Source organism: Ranitomeya imitator, chromosome 2, assembly GCF_032444005.1.
Source record: "Ranitomeya imitator isolate aRanImi1 chromosome 2, aRanImi1.pri, whole genome shotgun sequence".
NCBI lineage: Eukaryota > Metazoa > Chordata > Amphibia > Anura > Dendrobatidae > Ranitomeya > Ranitomeya imitator.
The window spans coordinates 284,639,631-284,661,389 of NC_091283.1; the positions used below are offsets into that span (position 1 = coordinate 284,639,631).

The 21,759-nt window shown below is 43.7% G+C and overlaps 1 protein-coding gene across 1 annotated transcript; it reads left to right on the forward strand.

Moving 5' to 3' along the window:
* Positions 1-1,809: 1,809 nt before the first annotated feature.
* LOC138663184 (oocyte zinc finger protein XlCOF22-like) lies at positions 1,810-19,195 on the forward strand. Its single transcript, XM_069749336.1, has 7 exons — positions 1,810-1,869; positions 13,870-13,999; positions 14,129-14,308; positions 14,391-14,514; positions 14,598-14,695; positions 14,894-14,984; positions 17,663-19,195. The coding sequence occupies exons 2-7, from the start codon at positions 13,922-13,924 to the stop codon at positions 18,850-18,852; spliced, it is 1,761 nt and encodes a 586-aa protein (XP_069605437.1). The 5' UTR covers positions 1,810-1,869; positions 13,870-13,921; the 3' UTR covers positions 18,853-19,195.
* Positions 19,196-21,759: the final 2,564 nt, after the last annotated feature.

Below are 21,759 nucleotides of genomic sequence, written 5' to 3' on the forward strand. Positions count from 1 at the left end.
ATACTATTGGATTAATAATGGATAGGTGTCATTATTGACGCCTTTCCATTATTAATCTGGCTTAATGTCACCTTACAATAGCAAGGTGACATTAACCCTTCATTACCCCATATCCCACCGCTACACGGGAATGGGAAGAGAGTGGCCAAGTGCCAGAATAGGCGCATCTTCCAGATGTGCCTTTTCTGGGGTGGCTGGGGGCAGATGTTTTTAGCCAGGGGGGCCAATTACCATGGACCCTCTCTAGGCTATTAATATCTGCCCTCAGTCATTGGCTTTACCACTCTGGCGGAGAAAATTGCGGCGGAGCCCACGCCAGTTTTTTCCGTGATTTAACCCTTTTTTTTACCAGATAGAGCCCCCAAATTTTGCACATAGACACTTCTAACATTAGTAGTGAGGGATATGTAAAACAAATAAGGGATATGGGATGGTTTACTGTATGTAAACCATGTCTCATATCCTGTCGAGTTTGGGAAGGAGAAAGCAAAGCCAGCAAGTGAATTACTTTTCTGCTATCTAGTGCTATATGAAATATAAATACATGTATGTATATATGTGTTTCAATACCATATATATATAAATATATATATATTTATATATATTGTATATATGTTTTTACGAATATTTGAGGCCATGGATCCATTCTATGTCCATTTTGCAAGTCGGCGAGAAAATTTCGCCGTACGGATGCCACACGAATAATTTTTGGAGAAAAAAAATCGCATCCTCGCATTGAATACGGATCACTGTTCAGGAAATTTTCTGCGTATATCGGCAATCAATAATGGACGGTATTTTTATACGTTGTGTGTGTCTCCGGCCTAACTCCCAAACTGATTACATTGTTTACTGACAAGGTATAAAAATTTTTGAAAACACACGTAATACGTTATTAACGACATTTTACCATGTTTATTTTCACACATGGAAATAAGCGATTTTTCCTTTTCGCTTCTGAACTATACAGAGCTCTGATATTTTATTTCAGATGATGTACAGAACTTGAACTTGTTTCATTTGACTCCTTGTGGTTCAAGGTAAGCTGAGTCTGTGAATAATTCATGTCTTACTGGATGTAGTTCACAACATTCTGGCCATAAAGTACATTTGGATCATAGTCCCAGCAAGTTACTGGTGAAACTCTTCCAACTTTCCATTAACATACAAAAATAAGCGATTTACGTGAACAACTTCTGAACTACACATAGAGTTGATCATTTTTTGGGCAAACTTTATTCCGGACATTGATCTGGTCATTTTGAGCACTAGTGGTCCAGGGAACCTCCTTTCAAATTGAAGTAAGGCCGGGTTCACACTGCGCTAGCAGCACATACGCTAACGGGCTGCTGTTAACGCGAGCGCCGATGTTACATCGCGCTAGCAGTGACGGAGCCGGGGAACGCTGCAGCCCGCGTCTCAGGGTCCGTCACTCAATGACGGCACATGGCTAGCGATGCGTCAGACATTGCATTCAATGCCGCGGTGTAACGTAGTCCGTCTAACGGACGCCAGGAACGCAATGAGAACCCGGCCTTATGTACGATTGAGTCCGTTTGACTATGCGCAACACAAATAAGCGATTTACGTGAATAACCCAGGACCACAAGTAGTCAAAATAAACATCTGAAAGTCCTGAACAAAATTTAAACCAAACAATATCCACTCTATGTATAATTCATCATACATGAAAATCTAATAGCTAACTAATAACTAATAGCTAACTGCAGACTAACGAGTCAGGTGCAGAGTCCTACATGCACTGAGGCCCTGATCATGTGACCACTGACTCCTCCCCCATGTGACCTCATCACAGGTCCTGTGTACACAGAGCACCCATATACGTGGTGTGGGACTCTGCAGGTGGAGGTAAGTGGAGATTCCCAATTACTGGGGGACATTAATCCCTTTTGTACTGAGGTTCTTTTGGGGTCTCTGTGTGGTGTGAGCAGTGATGTAACACATAGGCGTAGCTAGGGTTTTGGTTCAGGGGGGGCGAAACTTCTGAGTGGGCTCCTAACCAGGTAACCTTGATTACAACTACATACTACAAAGACACGTTTCACTTCTCATATTCCAGCCATCACCATCTATTCCCAACCTGCACAAACTCCTCATCCTGCTGATACCCCAATACTGAGCCGCTGCTGCCGTATGTGACCCTATTACTGCCCCTGATACCCCAATACTGACCGCTGCTGCCGTATGTGTCCCTATTACTGCCCCTGATACCCCAATACTGAGCCGCTGCTGCCGTATGTGTCCCTATTACTGCACCTGATACCCCAATACTGAGCCGCTGCTGCCGTATGTGTCCCTATTACTGCCCCTGATACCCCAATACTGAGCCGCTGCTGCCGTATGTGTCCCTATTACTGCACCTGATACCCCAATACTGAGCCACTGCTGCCGTATGTGTCCCTATTACTGCCCCTGATACCCCAATACTAAGCCGCTGCTGCCATATGTGTCCCTATTACTGCCCCTGATACCCCAATACTGAGCCGCTGCTGCCGTATGTGTCCCTATTACTGCACCTGATACCCCAATACTGAGCCGCTGCTGCCGTATGTGTCCCTATTACTGCCCCTGATACCCCAATACTGAGCTGCTGCTACCTTATGTGACCCTATTACTGCCCCTGATGTCCCAATACTAAGCCGCTGCTGCCGTATGTGTCTTGTTATGAACTGGTGGTTTAGGAGCAACATGGGACGAGCTCTGAAGGAGGTGGTATCTGTACTGACCGCAAACCCTGAACCTGGCAGCACAACTAGAAATAGCCGTGGGGGGTACCTGACACTCCCTAGACCCCTCGGCACAGCCTAAGATCTAACTTCCCCTAAAGACAGAAACAGGAAACCTATCTTGCCTCAGAGAAAATCCCCAAAGGAAAGGTAGCCCCCCACAAATATTGATGGTGAGAGGAGGGGAAAATAACATACGCAGAAATGAAATCAGATTTTAGCATAGGAGGCCATACTAGCTAGATAGATAGGACAGGACAGGATACTGTGCGGTCAGTATTAAAAACTACAAAAATTCCACACAGAGTTTACAAAAATCTCCACACCTGACTAAAGGTGTGGAGGGTAAATCTGCTTCCCAGAGCTTCCAGCTAACAGAATTAATCCATACTGACAAGCTGGACAAAACATAGAATGCACAGAACAATTAAGTCCACAACATGTGGACAGAAATGAGCAAAGCAAGGACTTATCTTTGCTGAACTGGTCAGTATATCAGGGAAGTCCAAGCAGAGATGTGAATCCAACCAGGAACCATTGACAAGTGGCACTGGCTGAAGGGAAGAGCCAGGCATAAAAGCCGAGCAGAAAGACAATTAGTGGAAGCAGCTGCAGACTGCTAAATCCAAGGAGCAGCCATTCCACTTAAAACCACCGGAGGGAGCCCAAGAGCAGAACTCACAAAAGTGCCACTTACAACCACCGGAGGGAGCCCAAGAGCGGAATTCACAACAGTGTCCCTATTACTGCCCCTGATACCCCAATACTGAGCCGCTACTGCTGTATGTGTCCCTATTACTGCACCTGATACCCCAAAACTGAGCCGCTGCTGCTGTATGGGTTTCTATTACTGCTCCTGATACCCCAATACTGAGCCGCTGCTGCCGTATGTCTCCCTATTACTGCCCCTGATACCCCAATACTGAGCCGCTACTGCTGTATGTGTCCCTATTACTGCACCTGATACCCCAAAACTGAGCCGCTGCTGCTGCATGGGTTTCTATTACTGCTCCTGATACCCCAATACTGAGCCGCTGCTGCCGTATGTGTCCCTATTACTGCACCTGATATCCCAATACTGAGCCGCTGCTGCCGTATGTGTCCCTATTACTGCACCTGATACCCCAATACTGAGCTGCTGCTGCCGTATGTGTCCGTATTACTGCGCCTGATACCCCAATACTGAGCCGCTGCTACCTTATGTGACCCTATTACTGCCCCTGATGCCCCAATACTAAGCCGCTGCTGCTGTATGTGTCCTGTTATGAACTGGTGGTTTAGGAGCAACATGGGACGAGCTCTGAAGGAGGTGGTATCTGTACTGACCGCAAACCCTGAACCTAGCAGCGCAACTAGAAATAGCCGTGGGGGGTACCTGACACTCCCTAGACCCCTCGGCACAGCCTAAGATCTAACTTCCCCTAAAGACAGAAACAGGAAACCTATCTTGCCTCAGAGAAAATCCCCAAAGGAAAGATAGCCCCCCACAAATATTGACGGTGAGAGGAGGGGAAAATAACATACGCAGAAATGAAATCAGATTTTAGCATAGGAGGCCATACTAGCTAGATAGATAGGACAGGACAAGATACTGTGCGGTCAGTATTAAAAACTACAAAAATTCCACACAGAGTTTACAAAAATCTCCACACCTGACTAAAGGTGTGGAGGGTAAATCTGCTTCCCAGAGCTTCCAGCTAACAGAATTAATCCATACTGACAAGCTGGACAAAACATAGAATGCACAGAACAATTAAGTCCACAACATGTGGACAGAAATGAGCAAAGCAAGGACTTATCTTTGCTGAACTGGTCAGGATATCAGGGAAGTCCAAGCAGAGATGTGAATCCAACCAGGAACCATTGACAAGTGGCACTGGCTGAAGGGAAGAGCCAGGCATAAAAGCCGAGCAGAAAGACAATTAGTGGAAGCAGCTGCAGACTGCTAAATCCAAGGAGCAGCCATTCCACTTAAAACCACCAGAGGGAGCCCAAGAGCAGAACTCACAAAAGTGCCACTTACAACCACCGGAGGGAGCCCAAGAGCGGAATTCACAAGTGTCCCTATTACTTCCCCTGATACCCCAATACTGAGCCGCTACTGCTGTATGTGTCCCTATTACTGCACCTGATACCCCAAAACTGAGCCGCTGCTGCTGTATGTGTTTCTATTACTGCTCCTGATACCCCAATACTGAGCCGCTGCTGCCGTATGTGTCCCTATTACTGCACCTGATACCCCAATACTGAGCCGCTGCTGCCGTATGTGTCCGTATTACTGCGCCTGATATCCCAATACTGAGCCGCTGCTGCCGTATGTGTCCCTATTATTGCTCCGAGGGTCTCCGGGAAGCACGCAGGGAGCCCCCTCCCTGCGCGATGCTTCCCTATGCCCCTGGAACGCTGCGATCATGTTTGATCGCAGTGTTTTGGGGGTTAATGTGCCAGGAGCGGTTCGTGACCACTCCAGGCACATAGTGCCCTATGTCAGCTGCGATAGTCAGCTGACACCCGGCTGCGATCGGCCGCGCTCCCTCATGAGCGTGGCTGATCACATTAGACTTGCTATCCCGTCGGTGGTCATACGGGCCCAACCCACCTCGACGGGATAGTATGTCTAATGTCAGAAAGGGCTTAATTTTTGCCAGAGCTGTATACTACAAATAAAACCATTATAAGGGCAAAATCGCAAGCAATATTTAAAAAAAAAAAAATATTTATTTATAATTAAAAGTGTATTTAATAGTATGGAAGGGGGAGGTATCAGAAATACCAAGGCTTACTGATTATTTGAATAATAACTGTTTTAATCTGAAATTCACTTACCGACATCATAACGAGACTGTGAACTTACTAGATATTAGTTTATTTGGCTATGCAGATTAATTAGTATCTGTAACACCGGATTAAAAAAAATTCACGGAGGTAAATAGTATTTTACAAGCTTCCTGTTGTCATGCCCGTCATATAATAAATAATCTTCCAATTGGTGAGATGATTCACCAAATGGAAGATCTATCACTGTTCCTTCTACGCTCGCTAGAAACACTTCTCTTTTTTTGCTTGGATACTCCATAAGTGACCCCATTTTGGAAACTACATCCCTCAAAGAATTTATCTAGAGGTATAGTTTTATAGTAATGATTATAACATTTTTAGTTTTACTAGTGTATGAATTTATAATGTGGTATCATGTGTAAGATGTCGGGGTACATCAGATTATAAAAGTGTGTTGTCAACAGGGTAAAAACTAATTTTATTAATTTGTGGATGTGTGGTACGCTTTGAAGCAATCCTTAATTTAAAGACCAGGTTTCTCAGACCAGGTTTCACAATGGTAAATTGTGTCCTTTTGGATTCCCCTCTTGGAGCATACTCTGCACCGTTTTTGTGATCTTCCTTTGTTCACAGTTTGGGGAATCGGTCCTGGAAAATGTTGACCTGGGACAATACGGGCACTATCAGTTTCAGAAGTAACGGAACCCTCACCTCCCTGAGTGCCAAACATTAAGACCTTGATGACTACCTCCTGAAACTGAAGGAAGGTCCCTGTATTGCCTGCAGATCAGAACAGCACAAAAACATTGTACGGTGCCATCTATACAATGTGCACAACCAATTGTTTTGTACCATACTTTGGCTTTTCGCATGGCACTGTATGGTTGGAGGACCTGATCTGACAGATCTACCCCCATGTACCTATTGTATTCCAAGTTACAATCTGGCTTTGGGACTTGTGTTGTGGTCCCACGAACAGTGACAAGGGAGCTGTTGTCACGGTGTATGGTGGTGTGAAGATTAGGACATCCCTTTTGTCCTTATACGTGACCACCTGCATGTTGTTTTTGCATTGGGCTCGGCTTTCTCCCTTTCTCAGCATTTGCCCAATTTGTGGCTTAGGCAGGCCTCTCTAATTTTTTCACATGGTACCACAGGCAACTGTACTTCTGATAGAGAGGGCCTTGAAGAGGGGGATGCTGGTGTGAAAGTTATCAATGTAGAGGTGATAACCCTTATCCAGCAGTGGGTGCAGCAATTCCCACACAATTTTCCCACTCACCCCCAGGACAGGGTGGCATTCAGGGGGGTTAATCTGGGTGTCCTTTCCCTTGTAGACCCTAAATCTGTGGGTGTACCCTGAGGTACTCTCAGACAGTTTGTACAGTTTAATTACATACCTGGACCTCTTACTGGGCAGGTATTGTTAGAATATTAGCCTCCCTTTGAAATGAACCAGAGATTCATCTATAGAGATGTCCCTCTGGGGTATGTACGCCTCAGCAAATTTTCTGCTGAAGTGTTCAATTACTGGCCGAATTTTGTATAGACGATCAAACTTTGGATCTTCTCGGGGAGCACAGTGCGCATTATCACTATAATGCAATCATTTTTGGATCTCTTCAAATCGTGTACTTGTTATGGCCATGCGGAATACCGGTGTACTGTAGAGAATATCAGTACTCCAGTATTCCGAAGCTCTGGTTTTCGGATTATGCCCATATGCAGCACAATTCCTCAAAATGTCATCATCTCTGCTGCATCTATAGGGGTCCAGCTAATGTCTGATGACGTGGTATTTTGGGTGAAAAATAGATGGGCATACAAGTTTATCTGGGTCACCATACATTTATTATCTCCTCCTTGAAAAAGAATTTGAAGAAGTCAAATTCAGTGAGGCCAGTAGAGTCAAACTGTATTCTTGAGCTGCTGATGAAATCCGGAAGGACGGGCTGATAATTTTTTGGAGGTGCAATCCCTATGGGATTGATTGTTGGAGGGGTTGCTTGTGTCCTAGAGCACCTTACTATGGGTTCTTCCTAACTAGATGAGGAGGAGGAGGACTAAAGGAATGTTGGATCTGCCTCACTGGCTGAATCTGTGTCGGAGGCAAGAAAAGCATATGCCTCATCTGATGAATTCCATCTTGATGAATGGGCCATTTTTATTTTATCTTTCCCGTGAATGTGTAAGTGGTACTTTACACGTGTAATGTATGGAGCTTGTGTATAGGATACTATTTATTATAAAAAGTAGAGAGAAACAATTTAGAAGAAGCACTTAGCAGAAAAAATTGGAAAGAAAAAAAATGGATGTAAAAAAAAAAAGTTTGTATAAAAAAAAATTAGATGTTCACTATCACTACACTAATGCCCTTCCTATAAATTTACCCGGCACGAATATTCATTTTTTTTTTTTTGCAAAAGAAAAACCGACATCACCAACAATACACCATACGCTCCCCCCGATGCACTACCTAAAAATTTACTCAAAGTAAATAATTCTTTTTTTGTGCTAGTGAAAAACAGACATCACCAAAATAATGCACTCGCTAAAAATTTACTCGACACAAACAATTATTTGCTATTCTGTGCAATTTTTTTTTCTCTAAAATTACACTGTACTAACTACTATTATTTTTTTTCTAAAAAAAACAATCGGAAGTCACTTACATGCGACATCCGCTAACTAAAAAAGTCCCTTTATTGACACATTGCCGATGCGGGGGGTTACAGACCCCCAGTAAAACGTGCAGGGATGGTCTGCTATCCCATCTTAACCCGATCACTGCACGATGCAGAGCGGTGACCGGAAATAGCAGCGCCAAATATATACTACGCTTTTGGGAGCTCAGCAGTATACTGTATATACAGCACATGTTGAGAAGGGGTTAACTTTTAAACCTATTAAATAACTAAAAAAAACTGTTGTGGGGTCCCCGCAAGTTTTGATAACCAGCCAAGGTAAAGCAGACATCTGGGGCTGATATTAAGGTTGATGGATTTTGGTCCCTACCCAGCCTAAAAATACCAGCCCGTAGCAGCCCCAAAATTGGCACATCACATTAGATGCACCAATTCTGGCATTTTGCCTGGCTCTTTCCAGGTGCATGGGCAATCGGGGTAATATTTTTGAGGATTGATGTCCGCTGTGTAGTGTAGTTATCAAAAATTGGAAGGGACACCGCATCATTTTTTCTTTAGTACCCAGGAGTGACTTTGGAGTCTGATATGTGTCCAGGTGTCTTCACCATGCTGTTCACATTCCATTTGAGCACGGATTCCATCCATTTCAGTGATTTCCCTGCCCCCCAGGCCCTCCTGTTAGGGTTTTCTGTTAAAATGCTTTTTCATTGACTTCCATTATAGTCGGTACTCGAATTTGAGCGTCCGACCTGCTTGATTTAAATAAAGCACACTCAAGCATTTTAGTGCGTGCTCATCACTAGTGAATACAATTGATAACACGTCAGGGAATTTGCAGGAATATGTGGCGAATACTTGCTGGATATTCTGCTTTCTGGACTGGTTCCTCCTGTAAGTCCTATTAAACAATCCAGGAGAAGATCTTGTCAAAACCGTGACGTGAGATCCATCTGCTGTCGGCACAAGCAGCGTTTCATGGGGACATCATGGAAAGGGAGTTAAAGTGTGAAAATGCACCTTTTGTGATTTTTCCAGGTCGGATGCCTTGTTTAATCATGTGTCATATCCCTTGGGTGTTCCTTATACACTGATTGTCAAATGACGAGAAGATACCAAATGTCAGAACCAATACACTTACAGTGGGTAAGAAAAGTATTCAGACCCCTTTAAATTTTTCACTCTTTGTTTCATTGCAGCCGTTTGGTAAATTCAAAAAAGTTAATTTTTTTTCTCATTAATGTACACTCTGCACCCCATCTTGACTGAAAAAAAAAATAGAAATGTAGAAATTTTTGCATCTATTAAAAAATAAAAACTGAAATATCACATGGTCATAAGTATTCAGACCCTTTGCTCAGTATTGAGTAGAATCACCTTTTGAGCTAGTACAGCCATGAGTCTTCTTCCCTGGATTTGGGGATCCTCGGCCATTCTTCCTTGCATATCCTCTCCAGTTCCATCAGGTTGGATGGTGAACGTTGGTGGGCAGCCATTTTCAGGTATCTCCAGAGATGCTCAATTGAGGTTAGGTCAGGGCTGCCGATTTGACTGGAATTTTCTGTGCAGATTCTACATTTCTTGGCAGAAAACGCAGGCCAGAATCTGCGCGGTTTTTTTGCGGATTTTTTCCTTTTTTAACCCCGAGGGGTCTGAATAATTTCCGTATCCACTGTACGTGACATAAAGATAATAAATTAAACAAGAAAATAAGGAAAGAAGCAAACAACCATCACACGTCCATAGAGTGACAGGGTTATTACTTATTAAAGCAAACCTGGTTGGCCAATACGAGTTACGGCCACCACCTTTCAGGACTTATCTACAGCATTCTATAATCCGACCTGCAAGAGAAGAAAAATAACTTTTATTACAGTCACCTGCAAGGGATGTCGCAGGTCTTGGTCTGGCACCTCCCATCTTCTTGCGATGCCGCCCTCCTGCTTGCTTCTTGGCTCCTTGGCATCACATTCCTGCGCAGGCATACTTATCTGCCCTGATGAGGGCAGGGCAAAGTACTGCAGTGCCCAGGCGCTGGGCCTCTCTGACCTTTCCTGGCTTTGCTCTGCCCTCAACAGGGCAGATAAGTATGCCTGTTCAGGAGCGTGATGCCCTGTAGCCATGAAGCAAGCAGGAGGGCAGCATTGCAAGAAGATGGGAGGCGCCTGACAAAGACCTGCAACATCCCTCAGACCAGACTGCCCCGCAGGTGACTATAATAAAAGTTATTTTTTTCTCTTGCAGGTCGGATCGGGGGCTTATCTACAGCATTACAGAATGCTGTAGATAAGCCCTGAAAGGCGGTGGCTGTAACTTTTATCTGCCAAATCTGGTGACAGGTTCCCTTTAATACTAGAAATATATTGCACATGGGATATCACAGCCAATTCCCACAAGAAGAATCCTGGAAACACAGAATTAGAAATGATTCTTTCTCCGCAGTTTCTATAGGACTTAATACATTCCTGATTCTGGAGAGTAATAGAAATACGGCAGAAAACAGGAAGAAAGTTCAGAGAAGAAGCTTCATAGAAAGACATTGAAGCTACAGACGGCATTTAACCCTTTGGGAGAAAGTGATTCCAGCACTTTACCGAGTAAACCCCACGAGAACTGTAGCAGGTAAATGCAGCACCCCAGGTAACCGGTTGCTGCAGTGATGTTACTTTTCATTCGGGGAAGGTGATGTCATGCTCAGAGGCAAAGGGGTTCTCTTTACCAGGTAAAGCACTTACATGCAACACATTCCAAGTCCAGGCCAGGAGGGGGAGCTCAAGACCCGGATTCAGGGGAGCTTCCCTCAGATATGTTTCCTGACCTGGGGGAGGAGTTGGGCAGTTAGACACAGGACACTGAAGTAGAAGGATGTCTGGCGCAGACGTGAGAGGCCTGGCAGCCACTAGGGAGCTGCAGCCTCTGGGAAGGAGAAACCTGTTGGGTTGCATGTGGAGCAGCCGGAAGGGATGGAACACAGGAGAGAAGCAGAGCTCAGAGGGGAACAGCAACAGGGCACCCTCAGAGCTAAAGCGCAGAAACTGGGTATCGGGAGCCCAAGGCTTACATGGACTCTAGGACACGAAGCAGAACCGGATTGCACTATACTATATGTCACCTGCCCGCACCACGCCTGAGACACAGCAGCACCTGATGAGCCCGGGGCATCTGAGAGTTTCTGTAAAAAGGCTCAAGCTGCCCGTCATGCAGGTACCTGTACCAGGACAGGAGGAATCTGGAGGACCCTGTAAGAAGCTTCAGGCAGCAGGGACCCCACTTAGAAAGGCGCAAGTAGGAAAGGCTCATGGACCTCTACTGGGGAAAGAGAACTCTGAATTGCGTCTGAGCTGGCCGGACCACCATCATCTGTGCCTGGTACCCTGGACTGTGGCCTGTCACCCACAAGTAAACCAGGTAAAGTCTTATTACTTGTGTCCTCCATTTATTCAACGGCTACAACATCTACGCCACACACCATAGGACCCCTTTGGACACCGCCTCTCCTGTGGGAAGTGTAACATCTGGGCTGCCGCAACATCCCCAAGGGGACCCCTCTAATGCAGCGTTGGTCCCAATCCTAACCGAACCCCACAGGTGGTGTCACCACAAACTTTATCCCTTCAAAGACCTTTCCCTTTAACGTTGATGCCCAGGGCCGCGGACCGGGTTGCAGCGACCGTGACATCCCCCTTGCGAACGGTCCCGGTACCGAGTAGCTTATTGCCCTGTGGGCGCATCATAAAGACCCCAATATCCACAGGTGTCCCTTCTAATTGAGGGGAAACTATCACCTCTAATAATCCTCGGACAGTTCTGACAAACACTTTAGTCACTTTAGCTTCATAGTATCAGCTCTAATCCAATGGTGAGATAGCAATTTACCCTGGAGAGTCACAAACTGTGGGGTTAATATAAAATGTTATATTTAGGGGGGTTTTTGTGTTGCCTCCTTATAAGAATCACAATGGTTTTCTTCCTTTTCCGCTGATAGATACAAACGACCCAACTATAATGAGAACCATGGAAACATGTATTACTCTCATAGTTCGGTGCCCCTTTTTTAACCCCCACACACCGTATAATGTTCCCACAGTACCACCATCCTCAATATTATTTTTGTAATCAAGATAACGGAATGGAGAAAGTCAGCACTCGCCCTTTTTAGGAGATATTTCAGTCCTTCTACTGGTTCATGTTCATAGACCAGTGAAACATGGACTAGTAGAAGTGCAAATTAAGTCCGACACGTCCGTTGTCCGTCATGTGTTTTTTTTTTTTTTTAAATCACTGCACCTGCCGCCATGATCCTAGCACTGTTGCACTTTTTGTCATTGTCCTGACTCAAATAAAAATTAAAAAGGACTGAAGTATTTTTTTAAAAGGGGTGAGTGCTGATTTTCTTCATTCCATTGTCTTGATTAGGCTGGGGTCATACTAGCGTATAACATGGACAAGTGCTATGCGAGAAAACATCTCTCTGGGCCAACTGTCTGGGCCAACGCACATCTGCAATTCTTTTCTCATGCCGAATCGACATGCGAGAAAATCGCAGCATGCTGCGATTGGCACCGAGACTCGGCCGAGTCTTGGCTCACTCGCACCCATATAAGTCTATGGGTGTGAGTGACACAGCGCACAGCACTCGGATATCATCTGAGTGCTGTGCGATATACACCGACCCCGGCAAGGAAGGAGATGGAGAAATTAGTTTCTTCGCCTCCTCCACAGCTGTGCTCCAATCCTCTCTGTGCGAGAGGCTCGGAGCACAGTAGCATGACACTCTGCTTCCGCTCGCAGCAGAGCAGGAGCCGAGAGTCATTAGCATATCACATCCTATGCTCTCGCATCACATGCCATACGCTAGTGTGACCCCGGCCTTATAAATAGTCCCACCCTGAAGATTTATTATAGTGGAGGTTGTAATATTGGTTCAAGGTGTCCATATACTGGGTCAAAACTTTCTATTTGGTGCCTCAGCACTTCACTATAACTATTTTTGGAATATTTTCACACCTGTTTTTTGGTGTTTGTCATGTAATAAATGGAAGCCTACATGGAGACATTGGCATCAAATAACTCCTGCCCTGAGATCTAACGTGATAGAAGATTACAGTGCGGGAAAGACGGGAAACCTTCATATAGACGGCCGGTGGTGATGGAGTCAGTGACGGACTCTGGCCAAATATGTTTCTAGAGCCGTAGTAGAAGATGAAGATGTCGTCCTCATCATGAAGTAGTTATTTCTCCTGTCACGTGTAATGAATATCTCCTGCAGTATTGCTAATGCCGATTCCAGTGACTGTAAATGAGATGAGAATTAGCGTTATGGAAGATGAGTCTATGAGGAACGTATTCAGCTGCCGACTCCAAGGAGGAAACTGCTTGTTGTCTGTGGCCTAAATTTTATTAGTAGATGTCTGGCAAAAAGAGAATGTTGTAAAATAAAAAAAATACCATTGGTGATTGTATTTTCTGGTCAGTCTTAAGGAACTTGTAATTCCTAAATCTAATCAGCTGCCATAGCAGTGAGTAACATAGCCAGTGAAAAGGAACATGGAGGAGATGTCTTAGTCAGCAATTTAACTTATGTTCCAGTCCATATAAGACTAGAGAATACAACATCTACACGTTCTCCTCATATGTTTCCCAGTAATTGTATTATTACACAGGATTTTATGATGTTACATCGGCTCATCTTCTCCATTCAGGTCTCTACAAAATTCTCTATATAAGAGAATTTTCCTGATTTACCCATCAAGGATGCATATGGACAGAGACAAGATGGTGGAGAGGATATTACACCTCACCCTAGAGATCCTCTTCCGGCTTACTGGAGAGGTGAGAGATTCTGATGACGTCACATTACATAATTCTTATCTATGGGAATAACAGATGGACAGAACTGGAGAGGTGAGGACTCTGGAAATGTCTGTAGTGAGATTTATTAATGTGTCTCTCCATAACCAGGATTACACAGTGGTGAAGAAGACCTCTGGTGAGCGATGTCAGGACCCTGTGTCTGAGGGATGGGGAAGACCCCTGAGCCCAATCACAGAGCCTCCACCTCACCCCCTGATACATGAGAACATCAATGACCAGAAGATCCTAGAACTCACCTGCAAGATGATTGAGCTGCTGACTGGAGAGGTGACACTGCTGGGAGTGCTGGGACATTATACAGTAACGCTATGAAGGGATCGGGGGATGATGGTATCATTGTATGTGTCAGGTTCCTATAAGGTGTCAGGATGTCGCCGTCTATTTCTCCATGGAGGAGTGGGAGTATTTAGAAAGACACAAAGATCCGTACAAGGACGTTATGATAGAGGTTCTCCAGCCCCTCACATCACCAGGTAGTAGACAGGACTAAATACACACGGCCTATAATTATCTGTATGTAAAGAATGAATTCATTTCCTGTATGTGTTTCCTCCAGATCTATCCAGTAGGAGGACAACACCAGAGAGATGTCCCCATCATCATCTTCCACAGGACTGTAAACAAGAAGATCCCAATGTTCCTCAGGATCATCAGGTAGATGGAGAGAAGGTGTCATGAGATCTCCAATATGACGTGTAGACGGCTGTGAAGGTCTTGTGCTCAGTCTTGTTTTATCCACCAGAATTATATGTTTTATACTTGTGTAATGAGAACGGTGGAGATGGCAGGATTAGAGCTGATCATAGATGTGACTTCTCCATCTGTCTGTGACTTTTACAATATTTGTTTCAGGGTGAAGATCTGACCCATATTAATACTACAGAGACATATGTGAGGGGTGATGAGCGGTTTAAAGAGGAGATTCCTACATATGACTACCCAGGTGAGTAGTGACCACTAAATGCAGAGAAGTCACAGATTCTTCTCAGTCACCGACTGTGGCTGCTTTATCGGTGGTGTAGTCCGGCTGTATTACAATAGTGTGATCACAATTTGACTTCAAGACCACAACATATTCAACCACCCATAACTGTTCAAATGACTTTGGGCATTGAAAGCCCTTTTCTATAGAACTTACCTCCTGTCCACGTCATTTTTTTCAATTATTTAAAAAAAGTGTGGGGACCCCTCTATTCTTGACAACCAGCCTTGCTGAAGCTGACAGCTGAGGGTTGCAGCCTCCAGTTGTGAGTTTTGCCAGACTGGTTAAAGAAAATACAGGGGAACCCACACCTGTTTTTTCACTAATTTATTCAGTTATAGCGCAGGTGGCAGATAAGAGATACCCCCATCATCCGGTCCTGCTGTCACTGTTCTTAGCGGCAGCAGATATAGGTTGATGGGAGTAATAGTCCCAAAAGCCCCCACCTGCTGTCATCATTCTGACTTTAATATAACTCTCAGAATTCTCCCACCGGCAGGGGGAGAATGATGAGAGCATCTTCAGCACCCGCCGCCGGAGAACAGTGCTTACTGTAGCGCTTCTTCCCTGCCAGCTGTCCATGTGGTACTGATGCTGCACACGAGCGGCACACGGTTTCCACATGTGTGCCACAAGTATTACACACATGGACATCTCTGGTGCCGGTTTTTCTGGTACCGGAAAGATCAGGATGTGTGAAACCGGCCTTATACACAGTTCTCTTTAAATGCCTAATATTTCTCCCGAAACTCATCTGACCGAAAATATTGGAGCTTACGATAGTGTAGATTGTGAAGTCTCCGAGACCCATATGCTAATTACACCAGAGAGGTTTCACAACTATTAAGAGATAATCCACTGGCGCTTGACACAAAAGAAATAATGACGTTTCCAGCTGCCTATCTGGAGAACAGCCACCACCTGATGTTACTAAATAAAAAGGTTTCACCACTAGTTACTCATTTATTACTGATGAAGACTTTTGAGCTTGATCATTTCAGTAGTTCCTAGTTAGGCCTCATTTTTCATATCTGACGTGTGTCACTTTATGTAGTGGTAAGTTTGGAATTCTTCACAAAGAATAATAGAAAACAAATGGATCTTACAAATTATTTTCCAGCTTTGCTCAATACCCTATATACAGTTGTACACTACTGTCTGGCCACATAGCAGTATTCAGATGGAAAGGAGCGCCATTTAGCTATTTGAATACAGATCTTGCTGGAATAGTTTAAAGACACAATGTATTGCGAGCACTATTCGTGGTCACTTGGCAGCTCAAAAGATATCCACCATGAATAAGCTTGGCACTATCGCCTCTGCTTTCCATATGCCAAGGATTGCCTTACTCATCACCCTTTAGCACCCTTACATGGAATCTGGACTTACAAAGGGACCCCTAGGCTTGGACCATGGTATTACCTGCTATTCTGTGGTGTTAGATGGCGAGAAGAATAGTCAGGTAGCTGGGTCAGAAAGAGAAGGTCAGAATACAGAATCTAATGCAAGAGTAGTCAGTAAACGGGCCACGGTCACAACAGGAAAAAAATGCACAAGCCGCAAGCTGAGCACAGAGGACTGAACCAGAGGAGAACAAAGCTGTATCAGGCAGATTCCGGCAATATGCTTTGAGCTTTAGTAGGTTGTGGTACTTTCCAATTGGCTGAAGTAGGGAGCAGATTTCTCCAGCTGGACAGAAGGAACAGATCCCAGATGAGATTAGACACATCAAATACCGAAGCCTTAATATAACTAAATGACAGAAAACCAGAACAGTCCAAATCCCCACAAAGTGATTACATTTTATAAATGAATTCACTGAGGGTTATAATCCTTAGGAGTGAATATTTTGACTCCACAGTCACTTTCTGTAAATTAACATGCAGTGGATGTTGGAGAGTGAAAAATTACACACTTGCCATTTTATTACCCAACATATAGTGCCCAAATTGTGCTTCAGGAGACACACACCATAAATTAAGAGGGTTCTTCTCACTATAGTATTGCTAAATACAGGGATACGAAATGTTTTTGAGCACGAAATGTTTTTTGAGCACACTGCAAGACTCAGAAGTGAGAGCGGATTTTGCTGAATTGGTTTATGGAAACCTTGTTGCTTTTCAATAGCCTTTGAGCCACTAATAGTGTGGAAACCTCTGTTTTTCCATTGACAGATAATGGACCTGAGTGGAGACTTGTTTTTTGTGAGAGGAGAATTGGTATTTTTTTCGCCTACATAACATTGGTTTCTTTTTATTCGATATTTGGGAGGCAGAATGAACAAACAGTTGAACACCATGGACTACTGGTTCATCCAACAAGGTTTTCTATTAGACTGTGCACTGTCATTGTCTTGGTAGTGATGTTGGAGAGTGAAAAATTACACATTTACTATTTTATTACCCAACATATAGTGCCCAAATTGTGCTTCAGGAGACACACACTATAAATTAAGTGGGTTCCTCTCGCTATAGTATTGCTAAATGTTGTTTGAGCACACTGCAAGACTGTCATTGTCTTGGTAAATTATTAAAGTTTTTTTTACAAAGCTTGCCATTTTTATGGACAGTTTAAGTAGAAATGTTCAAAAATATAAAACTCAAGGATATTTTATTAAAACATTTTTTTTATCTTAGCAGATGACTGTACCTGGAGATTAGAGGGACAGCTGACATCGTCAATTTTTAAATCTGATGATCTTGAGATCCAACAAGATACAACTAAAGTGATTGCTATTACTCCAGATATAGCATCATCCATTCACAGCAAAGATCTGTCATCCGATCCTATGAAGCAGGTCCCATCTTCTGATTTATTACCGACTACTATGGAAAATCAGAGTCCAAAAAGAGGCAAAAAAAAACAAACTGCTCCTAAAGCAAAAAAGTCATTTTCATGTTCAGAATGTGAGAAATGTTTTAAACAGAAATCAGCGTTTGATGTACACCAGAGAACTCACACAGGGGAGAAGCCTTTTTCCTGTTCAGAATGTGGGAAATATTTTGCACAGAAATCAAATTTTGTTACCCACCAGAGAACTCACACAGGGGAGAAGCCTTTTTCCTGTTCAGAATGTGGGAAATGTTTTAATAAGAAATCGGCTCTTGATATCCACCAGAGATCTCACACAGGGGAAAAGCCTTTTTCCTGTTCAGAATGTGGGAAATGTTTTAATAAGAAATCGGCTCTTGATATCCACCAGAGAATTCACACAGGGGAGAAGCCTTTTTGCTGTTCAGAATGTGGGAAATGTTTTAACAATAAATCAGATTGTGTTACGCACCAGAGAATCCACACAGGGGAAAAGCCTTTTTCCTGTTCAGAATGTGGGAAATGTTTTAACAATAAATCAGATTGTGCTAAACACCAGAGAACCCACACAGGAGAGAAGCCTTTTTCATGCTCAGAATGTGGGAAATGTTTTGCACAGAAATCACATTTTGTTTCCCATCAGAGAACTCACACAGAGGAGAAGCCTTTTTCCTGTTCAGAATGTGGGAAATGTTTTAGCAATAAATCAGATTGTGTTAAGCACCAGAGAACCCACACAGGAGAGAAGCCTTTTTCATGCTCAGAATGTGGGAAATGTTTTGCACAGAAATCACATTTTGTTTCCCATCAGAGAACTCACACAGGGGAGAAGCCTTTTTCCTGTTTAGAATGTGGGAAATGTTTTAACAATAAATCACATCTTGTTGGTCACCAGAGAACTCACACAGGGGAGAAGCCTTTTTCCTGTTCAGAATGTGGGAAATGTTTTAACCGGAAAGATAGTCTTGTTAGACATCAGAGCAGTCACACAGAGGAGAAGCCTTTTTCATTTTCTTAACATGGGATATATTTTACTTGGAAATCAACTGTTAACCCCTTCATGACCCAGCCTATTTTGACCTTAATGACCTGGCTGTTTTTTGCAATTCTGACCAGTGTCCCTTTATGAGGTAATAACTCAGGAACGCTTCAACGGATCCTAGCGGTTCTGAGATTTTTTCGTGACATATTGGGCTTCATGTTAGTGGTAAACTTAGGTCAATAATGTTTGCGTTTATTTGTGAAAAAATGGAAATTTGGCGAAAATTTTGAAAATTTCGCAATTTTCTATTTTTACATTTTTATTCTGTTAAATGAAAGAGTTATGTGACACAAAATAGTTAATAAATAACATTACCCACATGTCTACTTTACATCAGCACAATTTTGGAAACAACAACAATTTTTTTTCCTAGGAAGTTATAAGGGTTAAAATTTGACCAGCAATTTCTCATTTTTACAACGAAATTTACAAAACCATTTTTTTTAGGGACCACCTCACATTTGAAGTCAGTCTGAGGGGTCTATATGGCTGAAAATACCCAAAAGTGACACCATTCTAAAAACTGCAACCCTCAAGGTGCTAAAAACCACATTAAAAAAGTTTATTAACCCTTCAGGTGCTTCACAGCAGCAGAAGCAACATGGAAGGAAAAATGAACATTTAACTTTTTAGTCACAAAAATGATCTTTTAGCAACAATGTTTTTATTTTCCCAAGTGTAAAAAGAGAAACTGGACCCCAATTGTTATTGTACAATTTATCCTGAGTACGCCGATACCCCATATGTGGGGGGAACCACTGTTTCGGTGCACGACAGGGCTCGGAAGGGAAGGAGCGCCATTTGACTTTTTCAATGAAAAATTGGCTCCAATCTTTAGCGGACACCATGTCGTGTTTGGAGAGCCCCTGTGTGCCTAAACATTGGACCTCCCCCACAAGTGACCCCATTTTGGAAACTACACCCCCCAAAGAGCTTATCTAGATGCAAAGTGAGCACTTTGAATCCCCAGGTGCTTCACAAATTGATCCGTAAAAATGAAAAAGTACTTTTTTTCACAAAAAAATTCTTTTAGCCTCAATTTGTTCATTTCCACATGGGCAACAGGATAAAATTGATCCTAAAATTTATTGGGCAATTTCTCCTGAGTACAGCGATACCTCATGTGGGGGTAAACCACTGTTTGGGCACACGGCAGGGCTCGGAAGGGAAGGAGTGCCATTTGACTTTTTGAATGAAAAATTAGCTCCAATCATTAGCGGACACCATGTGGCCTTTGGAGAGCCCCCTATGTGCCTAAACATTGGAGCTCCCCCACATGTGACCCCATTTTGGAAACTAGACCTCCCATGGAACTAGTCTAGATGTGCGGTGACCACTTTAAACCCCCAAGTGCTTCACAGAAGTTTATAACGTAGAGCAGTGAAAATAAAAAATCATTTTTCTTTCCTCAAAAATTATTTTTTAGCCCTCCGTTTTTTATTTTCACAAGAGTAGCAGGAGAAATTGGACCCCAAAAGTTGTTGTCCAGTTTGTCCTGAGTACGCTGATACCCCATATGTGGGGGGGGAACCACTGTTTGGGCACATGTCAGGGCTCGGAAGGGAAGTAGTGACGTTTTGGAATGCAGACTTTGATGGAATGGTCTGCGGGCATCATGTTACGTTTGCAGAGCCCGTGATGTGCCTCAACAGTAGAAACCCCCCACAAGTTACCCCATTTTGGAAACTAGACCCCCAAGGAACTTATCTAGGTGAGCACTTTGAACCCCCAACTGCTTCACAGAAGTTTGTAACGCAGAGCCGTGAAAATAAAAAATCATTTTTCTTGGACACAGCGGATTTGGTTTTCCATAGGTTTACATGGTACTGTAAACCTGATGGAAAACTGCTACGAATCTGCAGCGGCCAATCCACCGCGGATCCGCAGCCAAATCCACACCGTGTGCACATAGCCTAATTCTAACCCTAATTCTAACCCTAACCCTAGTTCTAACCCTAGTGGAAAAATAAAAGTAAATATATTTATTTGATTATTGTCCCTACCTATGGGGGTGATAAGGGGGGGGATTCATTTACTATTTTTTTTTATTTTGATCACTGTGATAGGTTTTATCACAGTGATCAAAATGTACCTGGAACGAATCTGCCGGCAGATTTGGCGGGCGCACTGCGCATACGCCTGCCATTTTGGAAGATGGCGGCGCCCATGGAGCAGACGGACGGACACCGGGAGGCTCGGTAAGTATGAGTGGGGGGATCGGAGCACGGGGGGAGCAAACAGGAGGATGGGGGAGCGGACGGAGGGGAGCGGAGCGGAGCGGAGCACAGGACGGAGCACTGGGGAGGAGATCAGGGTTTTCAGCCATGGCCGATGATATTACAGCATCGGCCATGGCTGGATTGTAATATTTCACCAGTTTTCATAGGTGAAATATTACAAATCGCTCTGATTGGCTGTTGCACTTTCAACAGCCAATCAGAGCGATCGTAGCCATGGGGGGGGTGAAGCCACCCCCCTGGGCTGAAGTACCACTCCCCCTGTCCTGCGGGGGTTTCCTCCTGGTACTCCGGTTACCTCCCACATTCCAAAGACATACTGATAGGGAATTTAGATTGTGAGCCCCATCGGGGACAGCGATGATAATGTGTGCAAACTGTAAAGCGCTGCGGAATATGTTAGCGCTATTTAAAAATAAAGAATATTATTATTACACTGGGGAACACAATTTTTTAAGAGTTAGGTCAGACAACTGTTCTTAATTAATTTTTGGATGCTGAATCCAGAAATGGTCTCAGTTTTTCTCTATCACGTCAAGTTTTTGAACTATAGGATTTTTGTCTTCTCAAAACTATGTAAACTACTGTACCTAAAAAGTGGTTTGTTTTTTTTAAATAGTACAAATATGAACAAAAAATGAAATAT

Excerpts from the sequence above, each read along its gene's own strand:
- LOC138663184 (XM_069749336.1), top strand. The coding sequence starts at position 13,922 with ATGCATATGGACAGAGACAAGATGGTGGAGAGGATATTACACCTCACC. Across the intron at positions 14,000-14,128 it reads TCTTCCGGCTTACTGGAGAG|GATTACACAGTGGTGAAGAA; the intron begins GTGAGAGATTCT and ends CTCCATAACCAG. Across the intron at positions 14,985-17,662 it reads TCCTACATATGACTACCCAG|ATGACTGTACCTGGAGATTA; the intron begins GTGAGTAGTGAC and ends TTATCTTAGCAG.